Source organism: Pollicipes pollicipes, unplaced genomic scaffold, assembly GCF_011947565.3.
Source record: "Pollicipes pollicipes isolate AB1234 unplaced genomic scaffold, Ppol_2.1 Scaffold_7261;HRSCAF=8764_pilon_pilon_pilon, whole genome shotgun sequence".
Lineage (NCBI taxonomy): Eukaryota > Metazoa > Arthropoda > Thecostraca > Pollicipedomorpha > Pollicipedidae > Pollicipes > Pollicipes pollicipes.
Genome location: NW_023597054.1, coordinates 29,167,319 through 29,185,395, shown reverse-complemented (window position 1 = coordinate 29,185,395; position 18,077 = coordinate 29,167,319). Strand labels below are relative to the sequence as shown.

The 18,077-nt window shown below is 58.0% G+C and overlaps 1 protein-coding gene and 1 pseudogene across 1 annotated transcript; one reads left to right on the top strand and one right to left on the bottom strand.

The window, feature by feature from the left end:
- Positions 1-673: 673 nt before the first annotated feature.
- LOC119112514 (venom protein 302-like) lies at positions 674-14,032 on the bottom strand. Its single transcript, XM_037236721.1, has 4 exons — positions 13,891-14,032; positions 3,140-3,202; positions 1,668-1,782; positions 674-1,205 (listed from the first exon to the last, which is right to left on the bottom strand). The coding sequence occupies exons 2-4, from the start codon at positions 3,190-3,192 to the stop codon at positions 936-938; spliced, it is 438 nt and encodes a 145-aa protein (XP_037092616.1). The 5' UTR covers positions 3,193-3,202; positions 13,891-14,032; the 3' UTR covers positions 674-935.
- LOC119112512 (nucleolar protein 56-like) lies at positions 4,097-5,981 on the top strand (annotated as a pseudogene).
- Positions 14,033-18,077: the final 4,045 nt, after the last annotated feature.

Genomic DNA, 18,077 nt, shown 5'->3' with positions numbered 1-18,077 from the left:
CAAGCAGCCTGTTGGTTACTCTCGCTTCCGAACTCCCGCTTCCGAACAGTGCAAACATTTCCATTAGATTCTGAGTGGTAAGAGCTTTATTGGACATTGTCATGGCCTGCATCCATCGTCGGTGCTCTTCGAGACCTGGAATGCAACGACAAACCTTACGACAAAGACGTCGTTTGGAGGATTGGCACGTGCCGGATTGATCGTGTTATCGCGTAGAAGGTTGCATGCTTAGTGACGTGAGCAGATAAGGTTTACTTAAGCGAAATGGATGTGCGCTTGCGCTTAGTTTTGAGCACACTCCACGAACAAGCTCGACGTAATGTCTGTCACTTTATTCTTGTCAGAATGTCATCATGCGCGACAGGCCTGTACCAGCCCCACATGACGTTCTGTTTGTAAGGAACGTTGAAGTCTGCTGCGTATTCGGCTGCTGTCAAACTCGTCGTTCCCATCAGCGCGGAACGGGGAAGTTTCGTGGGATGCGCAGTGACAGGATCTAAGTCATTAAACCGCGCAGTGCGCTGCACGCGGCAACCAAACAACTGCCCTGGTTTCATTCACGCGCCGCTCACGCCTGTCTGTATCGGAGAGTCGGCGGCTCTATGAAGGCGTGCCAGCTTCGGTTCGCTGGCGTGCCGCAGCAGTCTGCCTCGGCTGGCAGTGTGGTGTGTGGCAGTAGTCGACCAGCACTAGAGAAGCCGACGACACGCGGTGGTGTTGCGAAGAGGCTTCATGGGGGAGGAGGAATAGGAGCAGGCAGTGAAACCGTGTGGAGACGACAAGGGGACCGACCAGGCGGACGGCGCCGTTTTAGGTGACCGAGTGCAGGCCGATCAGATGGGTGGCGGCGCCCTAGACGGCCAGGAGTCGGCTTATCAGGCCGGTCTAGGCGGCCCGCCAGCCTCAGTCTCGCTCTGTCCGGCCGAAGGGCCCGTCTAGGCGGCCGGGAGCGGGCTGATGAGACTGAGCGCGCCCGCCTCGTGCCGCGCCGCCCGCTCCATCTCGTCTTGCTGCACGTGCTCGGCGTCCGGGAAGACGACGTCGTCGTCGCGCGGCAGCTGGCGCGCCGCCTGCGGCCGCCGGCACTTGCCGAGCGCGTTGAACTCGGCGTACGGCTCGCGGTGGTGCGGCCTCTTCTTGCAGTACAGGTGGTGGCCACAGCGGCCGGCCGAGTCCCACGGCCCGCCGCACAGCTGTCCGGGACCCTGCAACACAGCACACAGGGGGCGCTGTGTCGGGCGCCGCGCCATGCAGCCGGCCGGCCTGACGTGCTGGCCAAGGTCGGCTCAGCAGCGATCAGAGGGCGGATTTTGATTGATTGTCTCTGATGTCACGTGATGAAGTGCCATGGCCGTTGGCGTTAGGAATGGCGCCACGGCATGGTCTGGGCGAGGCATTTTGTATGGCGCGCGCTGCCTGCGTCATCTTAGCATACCACATAGGCAACGGGCACTGAATTCGGACAAATGTTGTTGTTACTTTCGCAATAGCGTAAGCTACGAGCAGGCGTCACTCTTCGGATGCTCAGCATTGCATCGCGGCCGGCCTCTGCGCTCGTCCTCGGGCGGCGGAGCGTCTGGTTACCAGGGCACATCCGCCGCGGCCCGACGGCCATCAGGCGAGATAACTGACGAGCGCTGGTTCAGGTCGTGCAGGGCTCAGCTCACCTTGCCGCAAGTGACGCAGCAGGAGCACGTGTCCCTAACCACGCCGTACTTGCATCTGGGGCTGCGCAGCTTGCATTGCTCCGGGCGACAGGGGGCGCAGCTGAGCGGGGCCGCCCTGGAACCGATGTCGCCGGTGTTAACTGAGCTGCCGCGGAACGAGCGGCACGGCAGTCAGCTGAGTGGGTTCACCCTGCACGGGGTGTTACCCAATTCAGCCGAGCGCACTCGCTTCGGAAAAAATTGTCACCGAAGTCAACCGCATGGGACCGCCCTGGAAAGTTTGCCACCTGGATGGGCTGGACTTGGTTACCTTGAAACAGACGTCACCGGGGGCCATTACGGCTGAGGCGGGGGGACACGGCCGACAGGTGCTTAAGCCAAGAGGTCATCGTGATACAGGGTGATCAATGCTAGTGCCGTGCACACCGCTATCAGAGGGCTTAGCTGACGGCTCGTCCTCGCATGGGTTATCACTGCTGTGACGAGGACACAGGGAGCGAGACATGGCTGAGGGTGCATGAGGAGGGTGGAGGGCACCTCCTGTGAGGGGTGCACTGCGACGCCGGTGCAGCTGATACAGCCGGTCGCGGTGTCATTTTCGCACGGGAGCGCCAGGGTCACCTCTGCTCGAGTGCAACTTTGGGCAGGGCGTTGCTACAGTGGGCGCAGCCGACAGTCGGTCCAATGTGCTGTCGCGGCTTAACCGCAGGTCGGGCCGCGCCGCGGTCGCTGGTGAGCCGCAGCACACGTGCCGCCGCCCGTAGGAGGCTGCGTCCATCGCGCGGCCGGGGCGGCGCCACATGCCGGCCGCTGCAGGTCGGGCGTGCCGCCGCAGCCGACAGCTCGTCACCGCCGCCGGCCGGCCAACGAGATCTCGATCAGTGACAGACGGACGGCGCGGCCGGCGGTGGAGCGGAACAGCCGGTCACAGGCGGACACGCTGGGGATGCCGGCCCGTGTCGGCCGGTGACGGCAGGATGGGACGAACGGCGCGGCCGGCGGTGGAGCGGAACAGCCGGTCACAGGCGGACACGCTGGGGATGCCGGCCCGTGTCGGCCGATGACGGCGGGATGGGACGGCCGGCGCGGCCGGCGGTGGAGCGGAACAGCCGGTCACAGGCGGACACGCTGGGGATGCCGGCCTGTGTCGGCTGGTGACCGTTGGAGGGACGGACGGCGCGGCCGGCGGTGGAGCAGAATAGCCGGTCGCAGGCGGACACGCTGGGGATGGGGTGGTGGTGACCAAGACGGACGGCGCGGCCGGCGGTGGAGCAGAATAGCCGGTCGCAGGCGGACACGCTGGGGATGCCGGCCCGTGTCGGCCGGTGACTGCGGGAAGGGACGGGCGGCGCGGCCGGCGGTGGAGCAGAGCAGCCGGTCACAGGGGATGTCGGCCCGTGTCGGCTGGTGACCGCTGGAAGGAACGGTTGCTCGCGGGAGGACGAGCACGGCTGGCTCATGCAGCGGCTTACCTTTGGAATGTGACGAGGGCGACCGCGAACGCCAGCCAGACGGAGAGCCGCATGCCGTGCCGTCTGGAACGGACGGCGCGCCGTTACTGGGAGCGCAGGGGCGCCAGTGGCGCTGGCGGGCGGCTGTCACCCAGTTTTGGGGTTTCACGTTCATTCGGCAGAGCGGTGGGTTAGCAAAACAACCGCATAAAACCGCGCCCATCAATCGTATTACGTATGTTCCGATCATTTTGTCATCTGGACGGTTCTTGTCGTGGCCAGATGCGAGAGGAGCAGGCAGCGCCGCGATCTGCATCCGCCCGACTGCATCGTGGCTCGCGTTTGGGCAGGTGTATTAATGACACTTCAAAGCTGTGCACGTGGTGCCAGCAGATACGGCCTTTAATGACTGCGGTCAAAACCTAGCCTTTATCATATACTTATCCTCGACAAAAGTGTGTCTCCTAGGCTGGTGGACTGTTGCGCGGTATGTAGCGAGTGCGCCTTATAACAAAGCAGTCGGCCTGCCTGAAACCCAAATCGTCCGGTGAACGGCGTGTTGTGCGTGTTTGGCGCTGTCGCCGCTTGTCATCTGACGTCACGCTCGCCCACGCCCTGGTCCCGTCGTCGCTGGCTCGGGCGGCCGGCCCGCGATCAGCGCACTGCCGTCGGATTATCGCCGCCCGCGGCTGCTGAGGTCATCGGTAGCCGCGCTGACGGCTGACGCACGACGTCCGGAACGGCGCGATGACGGCGCCCGCCCCCGTTGCCCCGTGTTGACCCGAGCACCGGCCGGGCCGCGGAGAGACGCGTCACCGGGGTGCGCCACCGGGGCGCGCCGGCGCTCGTGGCTGGTGCGCTGTCGGTCGGAGCCCGCACCCGCTGGTATCCTGTGTCTGCCGCGGTGGCCGCTGCTGTGTGTGTGCGCGGCTGCGTGTCGCGCCGCCGCTGACCGCCCGCCCCGTCTGTCCACAGAGGATGGCCGGTCTTAACGTGCTGTTCGAGCACGCCGCTGGCTACGGCCTGTTCGCCGTCAAGGAGTTCGAGGAGACAGGCATGCTGTTGCCCGAGGTGGAGGCGTCCCGTCACCGACCCTCAGCAAGTTCAACTCGATCGTGCATCTGGGGGCTTCGCGCCGTTCAAGACGGGCGCCAATGCGCTGGAGAACATGAACGCCGTTTCGGAGGGCATCGTGACGGAGGACTTGCAACTGTTCCTCGACACCAACCTTGCCGAGCAAGCGCAAGAAGGTGACGGTGGGCGTGTCGGAGCCCAAGCTGGGCGCCCGCCATCTCCGAAGCCCTGGGTGTCAAGTGCCAGCACTCGGGCGCTGTGCCTGAGATCATTCGCGGCCTGCGCCTGCACTTCCCCACATGGTGAAGGGTTTCACGCCGGTGGCGTCGGGCAAGGCGCAGCTCGGCTTGGGCCACAGCTACTCGCGCTGCAAGGTCAAGTTCAACGTCAACAAGTCGGACAACATGATCATCCAGAGCATCGCGCTGCTGGACCAGCTGGATAAGGATATCAAACACGTTCTCGATGGTATCCGCGAGTGGTACTCCTACCACTTCCCGGAACTCGTCAAGATCTGCCCCAATAACTACATGTACGCCCGCTGCACGCAGGTGGTGCGCAACCGCAAGGAGATGACGGAGGAGGTGGTGCCCCAGCTGGAGGAGATCCTCATGGACTCGGCCAAGGCGCAGGCCGTTTACGACGCGTCCAAGTCTTCGATGGGCATGGACATCTCGCCGCTAGACCTCATCAACATCGACATGTTCGCCAAGCGCGTGGTGGCGCTGTCTGAGTACCGCACCAGCCTGCAGAACTACCTGAAGGACAAGATGGGCGCAGTGGCCCCAACCTGGGCGAGCTGGTGGGCGGACACGGTGGCGGCGCGGCTGATCTCGCACGCCGGCTCACTCACGAACCTGGCCAAGTATCCGGCATCGACCGTGCAGATCCTGGGCGCTGAGAAGGCGCTGTTCCGCGCGCTCAAGACGCGCGGCAACACGCCCAAGTACGGCCTGCTCTTCCACTCGACGTTCATCGGCCGCGCCGGCGCTAAGAACAAGGGTCGCATCTCGCGCTACCTGGCCAACAAGTGCAGCATCGCCAGCCGCTAGACTGCTTCTCCGAAACGGCGAACACCGTGTTCGGCGAGAAGCTGCGTCAGCAGGTGGAGGAGCGGCTCAAGTTCTACGAGACGGGCGAGATTCCGCGCAAGAATGCCGACGTCATGAAGGAGGCCATGGAGGAGAGCGTCGAGGTCCAGGCCAAGCTGGACAAGAAAAGAAAAAGAAGAAGAAGCGCAAGGCGGAGAGTGAAGAGAACGGCGACACGACGCTGGATACGTCTCAACTGGATGTCGACGAACCGCCGAAGAAGAAGAAGAAGCGCAAGCACCAGGACGAGATGAATGGAAATGGCGACTCCACGCTGGACCTGAACGATACTGAGGACAGCAAGAGCGCCAAGAAAAAGAAGAAGAAGAAGAACAAGGAGATGGAGATGGAGATCGCCGCGTAAGGGGAGGACGCGGGGCGCGCGTCCTCCTCTGCTGACCGGCAGCGCCTAACGGGTGAACCACCCTCTGGCCCGGTGGCGGGCGGCGTGCACGGCGCGAGCTGAGAGCCCGGGAGCGGACTCCGCAAGCGGAGGGACCAGGCGACCTGCAGCGCCGGCCCCGGCGACACGCACTAAGGTCACTTCGACTACCGGACGGCAGGAAGAAGGCAGTTTCGAGCAGATTCTCCAACCGCCAACGAGTGCGAACAGAAGCCGTGTCGCGTCTGTAATGTTTGCTCCTTGGGTGTGACAGATTCCGGGCTCCTGTCGGTAACAATAAATTTACAAAAGATCACGTCGTCTGCGGCTGTGATGGAACATTTGTAGCCTGCCGGCAGCCGACGTGAGCATGATGCGCTCGTGCTCTTGCCGCGGATTCAAGGACAGTGTAAGGGTACCTCTTGAGTCACCTTGGCTCGGGCCCTCGGCGTGCCGACACATTACGCCTCATCTCGAGCTGCGGAACCGGTCCTGAGGTGTGTGTCGCCGCAGGCGTATATTGATCACTGCAGTGGGACGGCATCAGAGGCTGTCTGCCCCTACCCCGGGAGGAAAGGAGACGCTATGCCGCATGCCCCTGCAGTTGATGCGCCAGAAAACCCAACCACTGTCCGCCCATCTCTCCGAGCAACCCGTCTCTCGCCATCCCCGGTGACGTGGACCAAGCGCTCGTGCCGCTCCTGTGACGCTTGCCGTCTCCTGGCCGTGAACAGTGCCCTCTGCGCCTGCGCGCTCCCCACCTGTCCCCGCCGGGCGCCGGGAGGACACGGGTGGCCGCGGTAGGCTGGCGAGCCGCGGTCGGCACCTGGCGGGCCGGCCGATCGGATCGGGAACGGCAATGCCGGCCGACGCCAAATGGCGCGCGTTGCTCTGCCGGCCGACGCCAAATGAGCTCGGCGGGTGGTGGTGGGGGTACCGCTCGATGTCACGTGATCGTCGATGGCGTGCCGTCCGGCGACGGCGGAAGACGCCGTTGTGAGCGAGCTCAAAGTCCGATAACACGTCACTGGGAGCTCGGTCGAGAACTCTTATCAGAGACAACTCCCAGAAAGTAAGGCGTCGCGTGTGAAGCGTGATGTGGTCCGGGACTGGGACTGATTTGCGAGCAGCAAGTATTCCTGAGACTCACCAATTTGTTCCTTTTCTCTTTGACATCCCACAAAATTAACAGAGTTGCGGGATTAATGGATGAGGATGCTCATCATACACCTCAAGAACCAGAGTATGCTTCTTGCGACAGGACGTCGGTGACGTGTGTGCGGGTGGCGGCGGATCTGTCGGAGCAGCTTGAGTGTTTGTTCTACACAGTTCTAACCCGATGCGCGATAGGCGTCAAGTGGCGACCGACTGAGAGACCCGCTCTTCACAAGCAAAAGCACGCCATTCGTTACTTGAGGCGCCCTATGTAGTGGTCCCGAGACCAACCAGAGCTGCCTGGGCCCCTTCGGAGCTCGGACTATTTGTGTACATAGCGGCCGTGGTTCAGACGCTTTGTCGAATCAATAGAGAAATATCGGTCTGCTTCTTAACGCGAGTGCGACTGGCGTTCCAGGAACGCTGTGTTGCTCAAAAATAGCCGCAAGGTTTGGACTTAGTTCAACCGCTCTTCACTGACATGTGATGTATATAGAGCAGTTTGCCGGGAACTGGGCGCTGTTGGCCAGTGAAGAACGGGCTTGAGGTTCTCAAGCGCCGCAGCACGTTCCGGAGCGGGTCGCAGACACGTGACTGGGCTATCGCCTGGGCTGGTGTTCGATTGGCCCTATCGCGGGGCGAAACCTGCTGATCTCATTCGTCCTAGCGCCATGTTTTGGCTCGTGAAGCTATCGTTTCGCTGCCTCGCATGGGGACATCTGCACTTTCCGCACCACGCATTATCGTTTGATACGGTGTGGGATTGGTGCAGATGGTGCAGATAAACCATTTTCAACTGATTTGCATGGGCTTTGGGCTCGCGTGCTTCCTTACCGGAGTTACCGCGCATGGCCTGTGTCCATTACGCAGGTTGGGCTGATTTCGTGAGATGGCCTTGCCTTCGACATTCTTAGCCAGGCGTGCGCGACCGCGGGAATCTTGTTTGTGCGGTAGGTATACAACTCGCGCGAAACGGTTCGCTGGTGCCAGGTTGGCCGTTCTTGAGGGGTTGTCGACCCCAAATTTCCGTGTCGACCGTGCCATGTGAACGTTCTGTGATTGTGAGCCATGGACGCTGCATGATCAGCCCCGCAGTATTCCCCTATAGCACGAAATGGTTGTTCATTTAAAAGCCTCACCTCACGCGGACTAGAGGATCCAAAATAAGCGAAGAGCTGTCGGTGCCAACTCTTAGTTTTCTTTCTATTCAGTTTGTTTTCGCTTGTCCCAAATGCTGAAAGCGTCGTGATATCAGTTTCTCTTGGTAGCGATTCACGTTATTTGCGCGCGCTGTTACGAACGCCTTAGAGCTGGGTTGGGATTGCACCGGAAGTCCATTGTCCACGTCGGATATGATTTGGTTTCGTTTACCCACGGCGTCGACCGGCCGCTGGCGCAGATAATCCAGGCTGTCGATACCTGTGAAGGAGTGCCGCGACCTTCGCCCGGCGCCTTCCGCAGCAGCCGCCACGAACACAGATCCCGCCCTTGATGGCCTGATTGATACCGCCGGACGGCACGCGATCGCGCGCTCTGGCGCGCCGACCTGCGGACGTGACGGCAGCACCGAGCCGGCCAGCTGCGCCCAGCCCGCGCTGCCCGCCTTCCCCGCTGCGGAGGTCTGTCGACTTTGAGACCCGGGGGGGGGGGGGGGGACGAACCGTTTCCTTCCATGCACCGCCAAAGGGCTTGTAGGACATTTTCACGTTACCGAGGGAGCTAACGATTCCCCGAGCATCACGTCGAGGGAAACCGCTGTCATGTATATTCCGCACTGCTCTAGGTGCTGTCTCTCGTAACCTTTGTTCCATACGACAGTGCTGCCCCATGCGGGTGGTGGAAGCCCCGTCAAGCGCAGCATTAACACCTGCCGGCACGAACTTCGTCGCTTGATGTACGTGTCGTCTACAATGTCTTCCTCAACAACTATACCATTCCGCCCTCTCGCTCATCCGTCGTCCGCATGTTGACCACCATCGCATACGTATATCGGCGGCTAGAGCTTGAGTAAACTTACTGAGTATCCCTTGGGACCAATGTCTGTTACTCCGTCAAGTGCGCGACTTCTCGCGGCATTGCACTCTTTGTCTCCCGTGCGGCAGCCGCCACAGGGTTGAGACTCTATGCGGAGAACCATTGTTGCTTGCAGCTTAAAATATTAAATCATTAGACAGAGGCAATCAGAAGTATAATTTCACACAACCATGCTGAGCGGGGTCTACAAAGCCTAGTTGGCATCATTTTAATTAGGATAACCCATGTGCCGGTTTTTTCAGGGTTCCTGACCACTTTATCCCATCGTTTGAAACATTTTGAGGGATAACTCAGATGTACTGTCTTTGACGTGTTCAGAGATTTTACTAGTATTTTTCTCATCACTTTTGAAGTTTTGCTGAGAGTGGTTACAGTTTGTTGAAACCTTGCGTGAGAGAGGAAGAAAAAGTTATGTAAAAGTCCGTTCACGTAATATTGATTATTGCCTGTCCAGCTCTGGCATTTTTTAGAATTTCCTCATGGATATGCCGTAGGTTGGGAGAGCTTACTGAGTGAAAGAACTCAGCTGCAAGTTGGGGTCTCGATGATAACTTGGTTAAGCCTACCCGCAGATTATTGCAAATCGCCTGGAGCCCCGAACTGAATGTGATTTCACACACTTGGTTAATGTCACAGTACTTTGAAATTCGCTAGCAATCTGCACATCCGGCGCTAACTGATAACTTTCCTTAGCGACTACCACATCAGCTATCGGGAGCCGGCGTTTCAAACGTTCCAAGGTTATTCGTCGGTTGGGCTGTTAGTAGCTGTTTGACTCCCTGCCAGTCCGGATGCTTGATCTCGCTACATAACGCTCATAGGGCCTGTCAGGCGCTCACGAGATGTTCGGAAGACGCGCTCTGTTCACCTGAAGAGGCAGGACGAGACTTTCGACCACCTTCGAGTTACAGCGGGCCCGATTTGTCGCCTTGTTTACATCCGCTTCGGCCGGAGGAGCCGTTGTCTCTAGGCCGACGGCCGTTTTGCTACCGGGCCGGCTGGCAGGCTTGGCTCGGCTGATGGGCCGGGACCAGCCGGTACGTCTGATGGGCCGGCTGGCAGGCTTGGCTCGGCTGGTGGGCCGGGCCCAGCCGATACGGCGCCCGTCCCGAGTTGGTCGGCCCGGCCGTCTGACCGGCTGTTACGGCGAGCGGACACAGCTGCCAGCGGGCCGCCGCTGATCGGCGGCGCGCTGGGTCAGTCCGAGCTGACGGACACATGGACGGAGCTGGCACAGCCACATGGCGGCTGTCTGGTGCCTGGTGAGAACTGACACATATACCCGGGGGGGGGGGGGGAGCTGACAGTCACCTGGCGAGGACCTGCACGGGCACCTAGTGGGAGCTGACACAGTCACGTGATGGAAGCTGGCAGCAACCAATCTCAGTCAGCTCTTGGTCGGTAGGTCACCGGTCTGCATTATTGTGCGGTCTCGGGAGGGAAAAGCAACACCCACTAGAATTATAATTGGGTGTTTAGGAAGGACACATCTGCAGGCAAGCTCAACAGACGTGGCTGCTGGCGAGGTCAAGCGAGCCCGCCGACTGCCAAAGTGGTGAAAGCCAGATGCCGTCACGCGAGGCTGGCGTGAAGTAATGGGCTACAATGAAGACGACAATAGCGGCTCGTTGAGATTCGGCGTGGTGGCGTATGCATCCCTGGCTTGTCAGCACTCGGACCAGGAGACCGTGCAGCTCTCCTCGGCTCGCGAGCTCCGCCGCGCCAGAGCTGGGCGCATGGATTCTTCCGTTTACTTTACCAGCTGCCAATCGGGAAGATATATGCGAGATTCGACTGCGTGACTGTGACGAAGGACCCTTTCCCTTGAAACGAGTGCCCCACTTCCACCCCGAGTCAGTCACTGTCGCCACAGCACTTTACCAAGAGAGCTTTGCAAGCGCGGCAGGTTTACTGGGAGACGGGGCTGGCCGCTGTCGGCCACGGATACAAGATGTATCGTACAACAACCATAGCGACATAGCGAACGTTGTCAGTAATTCGTATTGACACAGTCTTGCTCTTAGGTATCCGAAGCATACCATGCATAATGCATGCCAAAGGATCGCTAGATGGTTACGTATGACACATCGTGGCTAACCGGTGACTTCTATTCAGGTAGCCTTCAGGCCTCAGAACACGGTGTCAGCAAGATACAGCAGTCAGCAGCAAAAACAAAAACGGCAGTTTGTGGTAGAACAGGCACGGAACTGTGATCCGAAGCAACTCCAATGGTAGTAAGTCGTCTAGAAACGAACAGCTTATGCCATTACAGGACGTCGACCTTGTTCGGCTGGAAATTTTGCTAACCTGTTCAAATGATCCTCCCGGTTGCGCACTAGCATTATACACAAAACAATTATCATTGCTATACCCGCTAGGAACGCATGAATATACTATGATGCCGCGATAAAAAGAAACCTTGCGGTTTAAGCACAGTAGGACATTATCGCCGTTCGAAATATCATCGCATCAGCTACTTGTCATATGGGAGTGATAGGCTTGTTAAACATGCATTATGCTTTTATCCTTACTTACGGCAACTTTAATCGCACAACCCATCATCGTTTTCCCATCGTACAGAGGGGGCTGCTTTGGAGCCAGGTAAGATGTAACAGAAACAGGTTCCATAAATGAAGTGCTGAATGCATCGCGGGCTCCAAAAATCTGCATTTACCGCACTCTCAATGGACAAGGAACTCCCAGGAATGAAGCAAAATATTCAGATAGCTATCGGAGACCATGGAAGTATCCGATAAATCAACGTCTCGTGGGACCTTGATATAGGCAGTCTTTCCGTTCCTGATCTTCCGGCATTATGGGTTCGGAATTCTTATGCTGAGCGTGTTCTTATCACGAGTGACTCGCGATCATAAGCTCAGTTCGAGAGGCATGCTGGGCGTGTTCTTATCATGAGTGATTCGTGGTCACGAGTCACTCGTGACCAAGTACACCTTGAAACGCCAAGATTGTCAGTATAATTAACCTTCGCCCTCCCGTCGTTTAACTACTATCTCCTCGTATATTAAAGGTGGATAACTCAGCGTAAGAACTCTGAATTTTTTATATCGTAGGTACAGCGCAATACGTAATGGTCTTTCCTGACAAGCCGTGTCTGCGTGGTGCCACATGCACTACCATGAACGACCGCTGACAGGTTTTCTCGTGACGAAGGAATCCCTCAGTGGGGTCCATGTCTGTTTTGATGCCATTTCATAAGGCCAAAACACAGAAACCATTCAATGTGCCGACAAGTTAAAGGGGCTCGGACCATACCGACCTCAGTGGTGGCCTCGCCGCGTCAATGGGTGCTGTATGACCGCGCAGCTGAGGCTAATACGCGTCCCAATAGCCGACCAATGTCTGTCTGAATGGCGTGCGGGACATGCTCTACGACGTACTCACAGCTGAATCTGCGTGCCGAGGGACAGCTGACTAAAAGTCGACGCTACGCTTTCATTAGGTCGAGATGAAGACAAAATAAGATTTCAGTGGAATGTTTCACGGTGGGGATATTAAGGCAAGCACCAAATATGATGGAGCAAGCCTTCTTTATAACTTCTTAGTATGCTTTATGTGGGAAAGGCTGCTCTAGACAGCACACATGTTCGTTTTGTAAACACTGCTTCTCAATGCGTCGTGGTTTGATTTACGTCAAACCATGACGCGATCTTGGATGAATAATTTAATACTGGACGCTGCGACTTTTGGACGTTTTCCTGGCCCTAAAAACTCTCTCTCTCTATCCTCTCTCTCTCTATCTCTCTCTCTCTCTCTCTCTCTCTCTCTCTCTCTCTCTCTCTCTCTCTCTCTCTCTCTCTCTCTTCTTCTCTCTCTCTCCTCTCTCTCTCTCTCTATCTCTCCTCTCTCTCGGTCTCTATCTCTCTCTATCTCATCTCTCTCATCTCTCTCCCTCTCTCTCTCTCTCTATCTCTCTCTCTCTCTCTCTCTCTCTCTCTCTCTCTCTCTCTCTCTCTCTCTCTCTCTCATCCAGAAGGCATCCATAAGTCATCCGGAAAACGCGTGGAACGGAGAAATGATGAGGTGACGGTGGGACGTCCGGTGCTCAAGGTTGTCATCGCTTCACCATGTAAAGTAACATCCAATATATGTCCCACGCGCGGTAAGATCATGCGAAACATGCCGTCAGCTATGCTAATGCTCTGCAGTGCCCACCCGTGCTAAAACGGCGGCATCTCGCGAGCTCAGTTACGAGCAGCCAAATCTATAGATATTTCACTCGCACATAAAACACTGATGCCTCACGTGCTAGACGGACATGCCACACTGCCGTTCCAGATCGTTCCTTGCCCACCCCTCAGCGCTGCCGCAGGTGTCAGGGTCGGCACGTCCGCTCGCGCTGCACCTTGCCTGCTGCAGCCTGGCACGGAGTGCCGCGGCGCGGTACCGGCATGGTGTACTCCCAGGACTGAGTCTGCCTGCGCTGCACCTTGCCTGCTGCAGCCTGGCACGGAGTGCCGCGGCGCGGTACCGGCATAGTGTACTCCCAGGACTGAGTCTGCCTGCGCTGCACCTTGCCTGCTGCAGCCTGGCACGGAGTGCCGCGGCGCGGTACCGGCATAGTGTACTCCCAGGACTGAGGCACGTCCGCTCGCGCTGCACCTTGCCTGCTGCAGCCTGGCACGGAGTGCCGCGGCGCGGTACCGTCATAGTGTACCCCCAGGACTGACGAGACGCCTCTCACATTGCCGATGCTGCGACCGAGGCCCGAGACAGTGCAATGCATGGAAGAGGGAGCGAGTTGCAAAGCGTCTGGTAACGTTTTCCGGGGATGTTAATAGATTGTGGCGGAGAGTACATTTTCGTAGTCACGGCTGACTTTCCGCCATGTAATGTTATGACAGCTAATTTGTTTGTGTTACCATTGTTTCGACAGCTGCGCTGTGGCATTTTGGCACAACATCACTCCCGGCATATCGCGCAGATAATTTTACAGATATCTCCAAGAGAGATTGGGGCTTGGGTGCCAGGAACCCTCAACATAAGACCGATGCCCAAGGCCCGGGGCGATTCCTCACCTGCCGTGTACCGCCGGATGTTGGTCTGGGATCGAGCGCACCAGAGTCAGGTGCACCTCACGTATCGCCGACGTGACCCTCACGCAGCTCGTGCGGGCCGAGGAGCCGGTCGTCAGTCTTGCCACGTGCGGCTCCGTCTGAGGTCGGCGGAGGACTGAGACGCCCCGCCTGCCGCCTGTCGCCTCCCCCCCCCCCCCCTCTCCCCCGCCCCACCCCTGCGGACCGCTCGGTCTGGAGCAACAAACGGTCGCCCCGCCGACCGTTTATAACGCGGTCGGTGGGCGCCCCGGTGCCGCGCGCTCCCAAACAAGGAGGCTCGGCTGCCGCGGCTGCTTCAGAAGTCATACGCTTTCAAGAGCGCCTGTACTGGCTTCGTCTGGTGCGTCTAGAGCAGCCGTGCTATCGGATACAGACCACCTGACCGCGGCATCTCGTCAGCGCTGGAGCCCGCCCCCGCGCCGGTCGCCTGACGCGGGGGCGGGCGCCCCCAGGCGTCCGGCGGTGCCGCCGCCCGAGCCTGTCTCGACGCGACGGGCGCTGACCGCGCGGCGGTGACACCGGGGTGTCGCATCACGTTTCTGGCCGGACCCGAGCGCCGAACAGGGCCGGCCAAAGAGCGGCGGCGGCTCCACTGCACCGGCTCTGCTGCTGGCTGCAAGCCCCACCTCATGCCGCAGCGCCTTTCGCATGAACGGTTCCACACCCCTCGTCCGCTGCGTGATACAGGCTGCAAGCAGACCTGGACGCCGTTTATGGCGGGCTTAGGGCGGGAGAGCGATAAAACTCGGCCCGCCGCACTCCGCTTCACTGCATGGACGCTGTGCACTGTGAGGGCAACTGTCCCCCGTATCCGTCGAACAGCCGCACGGAAAGGCACAGTGTAATAACACGACGGATGTGACGTGGCCAGGATTTCGCTCAGGACGGGCCAAATCTGGGCATGAGGGGCACTCTGGCAGACAGAGACCCCACTTCGTCGCTTGAAGGACCCTGCTTTTATTAAGGGAAGCCTTTTAGGCTCGGTATGCCACTTTGTTGCCTCGAGTGCCCATTTTTATGGTCTGTTCTTAAACGGCCAGAAAGCACCTAAGCCTTTGGGCCCAGAGGGATCCCGCCACCTCCACGGTGCGGGAGGTGGAGGTGGGGGTGGGGGGCGTGGCCCAAAAAGTCCTTGCGACGCTATTGAATGCTTGTGGCTGCATCGAGCAAAGGTATGATTAGCGCGGCGGTGTACAATCAAGCAGGCCTATCCGGAAACATGGCACCCTCACACCCTTTTATGGTGATGCAACTTTATATGGTCCAAGACAATGACTTCAGTCGTCAGCGACAACGACACCGAGGTCACCACACAGAAAAACGCCGCCGGCCCTCTTAAATGCCCAACATTGTGGAACCGCCTTAAACGTCCAACAAAGCATTCTCTTACGGACTGTCACTGGGGATTTATTACATATAGATAACGAGCCAAATGCAAGCTTGTACGCAACGTCACGAGACTATTTCATTGCAAGCCCCTTTCACTGGAACAATTTTCCACTCAGCCTGGGGACGGGGCGGGGGAGGGGATTGCACAGCACAGATAAGGGGATTTTCATTTCCAGTTCACGTGTTACAGGAAGCCGACACCGCGCTGAACCTGTTCGCTGGATCGACGGAGACTGGCCGCCGGCCGGCGAACCCGGCTGTCTGGAGCGGCGAGACGGAGACTAAACACACTGCGCCGAGGCGCTGTTCCATCGCGGCGCGTGGCTGGCGGAGCGTGTTTGGCGGCGACCCCGACCGACGAGGCTCGTCGCTGTGTTATTTGGAGGTCGCGGTGACGCCATGGCGTGTTGGTCTGGTTATGTTCAGGTGCGCCCGGCTGCTGGCAGACAATCCTGCCGCTATCACAACACAAGCCCGCTGTAAGGCTCGCAGCCATCATACGGCTGGAATGTTGGAGCAGTAGCAGATAGAGCGGGCTCGTTCCGGCACCTGTTTCTAGGCAGCTGGTTGCCGCGTGGAGAAAAGAAGACGCGTCTTTCGTCCCCCATCTGAACACGGTATCGGAGCGGTGGGCAACCGCTTTCGCCGCCATGCGCGCACATCAGTGATATAATGCAACTGGGATGGGGGGACTTTGCAACGTTCACAGCGGGGGCAATTGTACTTCGCTCTGTGCTGTGTCAGTGGCATAGCCTGGATGTCTCCAAGAGGGAGCCGAAACTGGGCACCAAAGTGGCTGCAGGCAGTAGGTCCAGCTTTGTCGCCATAGGGGCCCTGTTTTTATTTGGAGGCCATTTTGGGCTTAAGGGACCATTTTGACGTTTCGAGGGCGTGTTTGAGATGTTATCAAAGCCCTAAGAGCGCCTCATCATATAAAAAACATTAAAACCTTCGGCCCTAGCTGGGGCCCCGCCACCTCTCGGGGGAAGGGGAGGGGTTGGACGGGACACCAAACTTTCCCTCGCTTGGTTTTGCTACTGGTCCGGTTATTTGAAAACATAACATTTGTCAGAAAAGGTAAAGACAAGCGTGTATAACATATATGTGTATATGCCCTACAGAGGGCGGCCGCACCTCCTTTGTCTTCATTCAGCGCAATAACTGACTGGTTGTCCGAGATATGCACGCGTGCAAATAGTTCCTGTTGCTCTGGTGCGAGCAGCGCTTGGTGCTATGACAAGATGCTTAAGTAAATCAAAATAGGTAACTGATGTCAGCGAAGGCATAACGCACTTAACCTCCATGACTGTGTTTCTCCTCAACGAAAATTAATTAGGCTCACCTAAGCGAACCTCTTCGGAGTTAGGACCGATGACAAAACCTTCGTCCACCTTGCATGGGTGAAAATGCGTGTCGCCACCTCTATGATGATATGGCCTGGTCCTTTTCTCATCACTTGCTCAGTGCTGCCACCTCGGCAGATTTGGTGGCGCCATCCTGTGGACTGAGTGATATTTTTGTCCTTGTCCATATAACACATGATCCCAGGGTGATGGCTTGGGATCGGGCCGCCGTGTCGCGCATGGAACAGCTGTGTGCGGGGAGCAGGACATTCTGTGACCAGAAGGCTGGGCGTGATGAAGTTAACGGCTCACTGGGGATCCAGTCAATAGAAAAGCGGATTAGGGCACTTTTCGAGCTGCCAGTGCGTTGACGGGATAACCATCCACCAGCAAATAAACTACTCATTTAAGACCCGCAACCGTCCTACACTGCGTTCGTGCGTGGACGGTTGATACAGTTGAGTGGCGAAATAGTAGAAAAACGAGAAACCTATGCAATTAATCGTTGAATATGACGTAGCATGCTCACAACAGCATACGTCCGGCCGTTTAGAGGTCGAGGGGGGATGGCATGGTTTCACGACCTTGGGGTGGAGGTACGGCCCCTTGGCCTCTGCTTTCCTCTTAAGAAGGAAACATGCTCAACTTTCGTGTCACTTCCTTGCGTGCGTCACCATTATCGCCAAAATGCCTTCACTTTTAAAACGTGGTAGCCGGTGAGACATGCGACCCCTCACTTTGCTATCTCCATACCCGCCTTTGCTTCCCCTTGCCTCGACGCCTATCGCTATGCACTTACTCGACCACACACTGTCCTGACTGTGCACTTCCGTGGAATGCTACGATGTCGTGTCGATTTGCTTGGTTTGGTTGTTTGAATAAGGACCCTTTCGACCAGAAATGATCATCTCAGGCCTACGGAATGAAGAACGGCTAGCGGTGGGGAGGCGCTGCATGCGCCTGGGGGGACATCCGCCGAGCTTTAGACCGCGCTGGGACTCCTCTGGGTGTGCGCTGGGCGCCCAGTCGGCCCCTCTTCCCAGGGGGCCTTTCGGTCCACTCGTGGCTGACGCGTGCAGCCACGTCCGACATAAGCGGGATGCTGCCAGGTTTAAAGATAAAGCAAGAAAACAGGATAAGAGGCTCGGATCTTTGTCTCGCGGACTGCTTCGGTGTATATTGATCTGGCAGCACTCTCGCGTTATGATATTGGCGCAGCAGCTGACCGCCCCCCGCCGACATTGTGGTTTGTGTGATTCGTGTGGATGACAGGGGGTTGGCTGTCTTCGATTGAGTACAGCAATACGATTTGGTGAGTGCCTTCTAAGCATAAAGGGTTTGTGATTTTTGTATATTAACTGTACCACGGCTCTGATTAGGGTATCATAGATCACGGTACTAATATCGCATTATGGA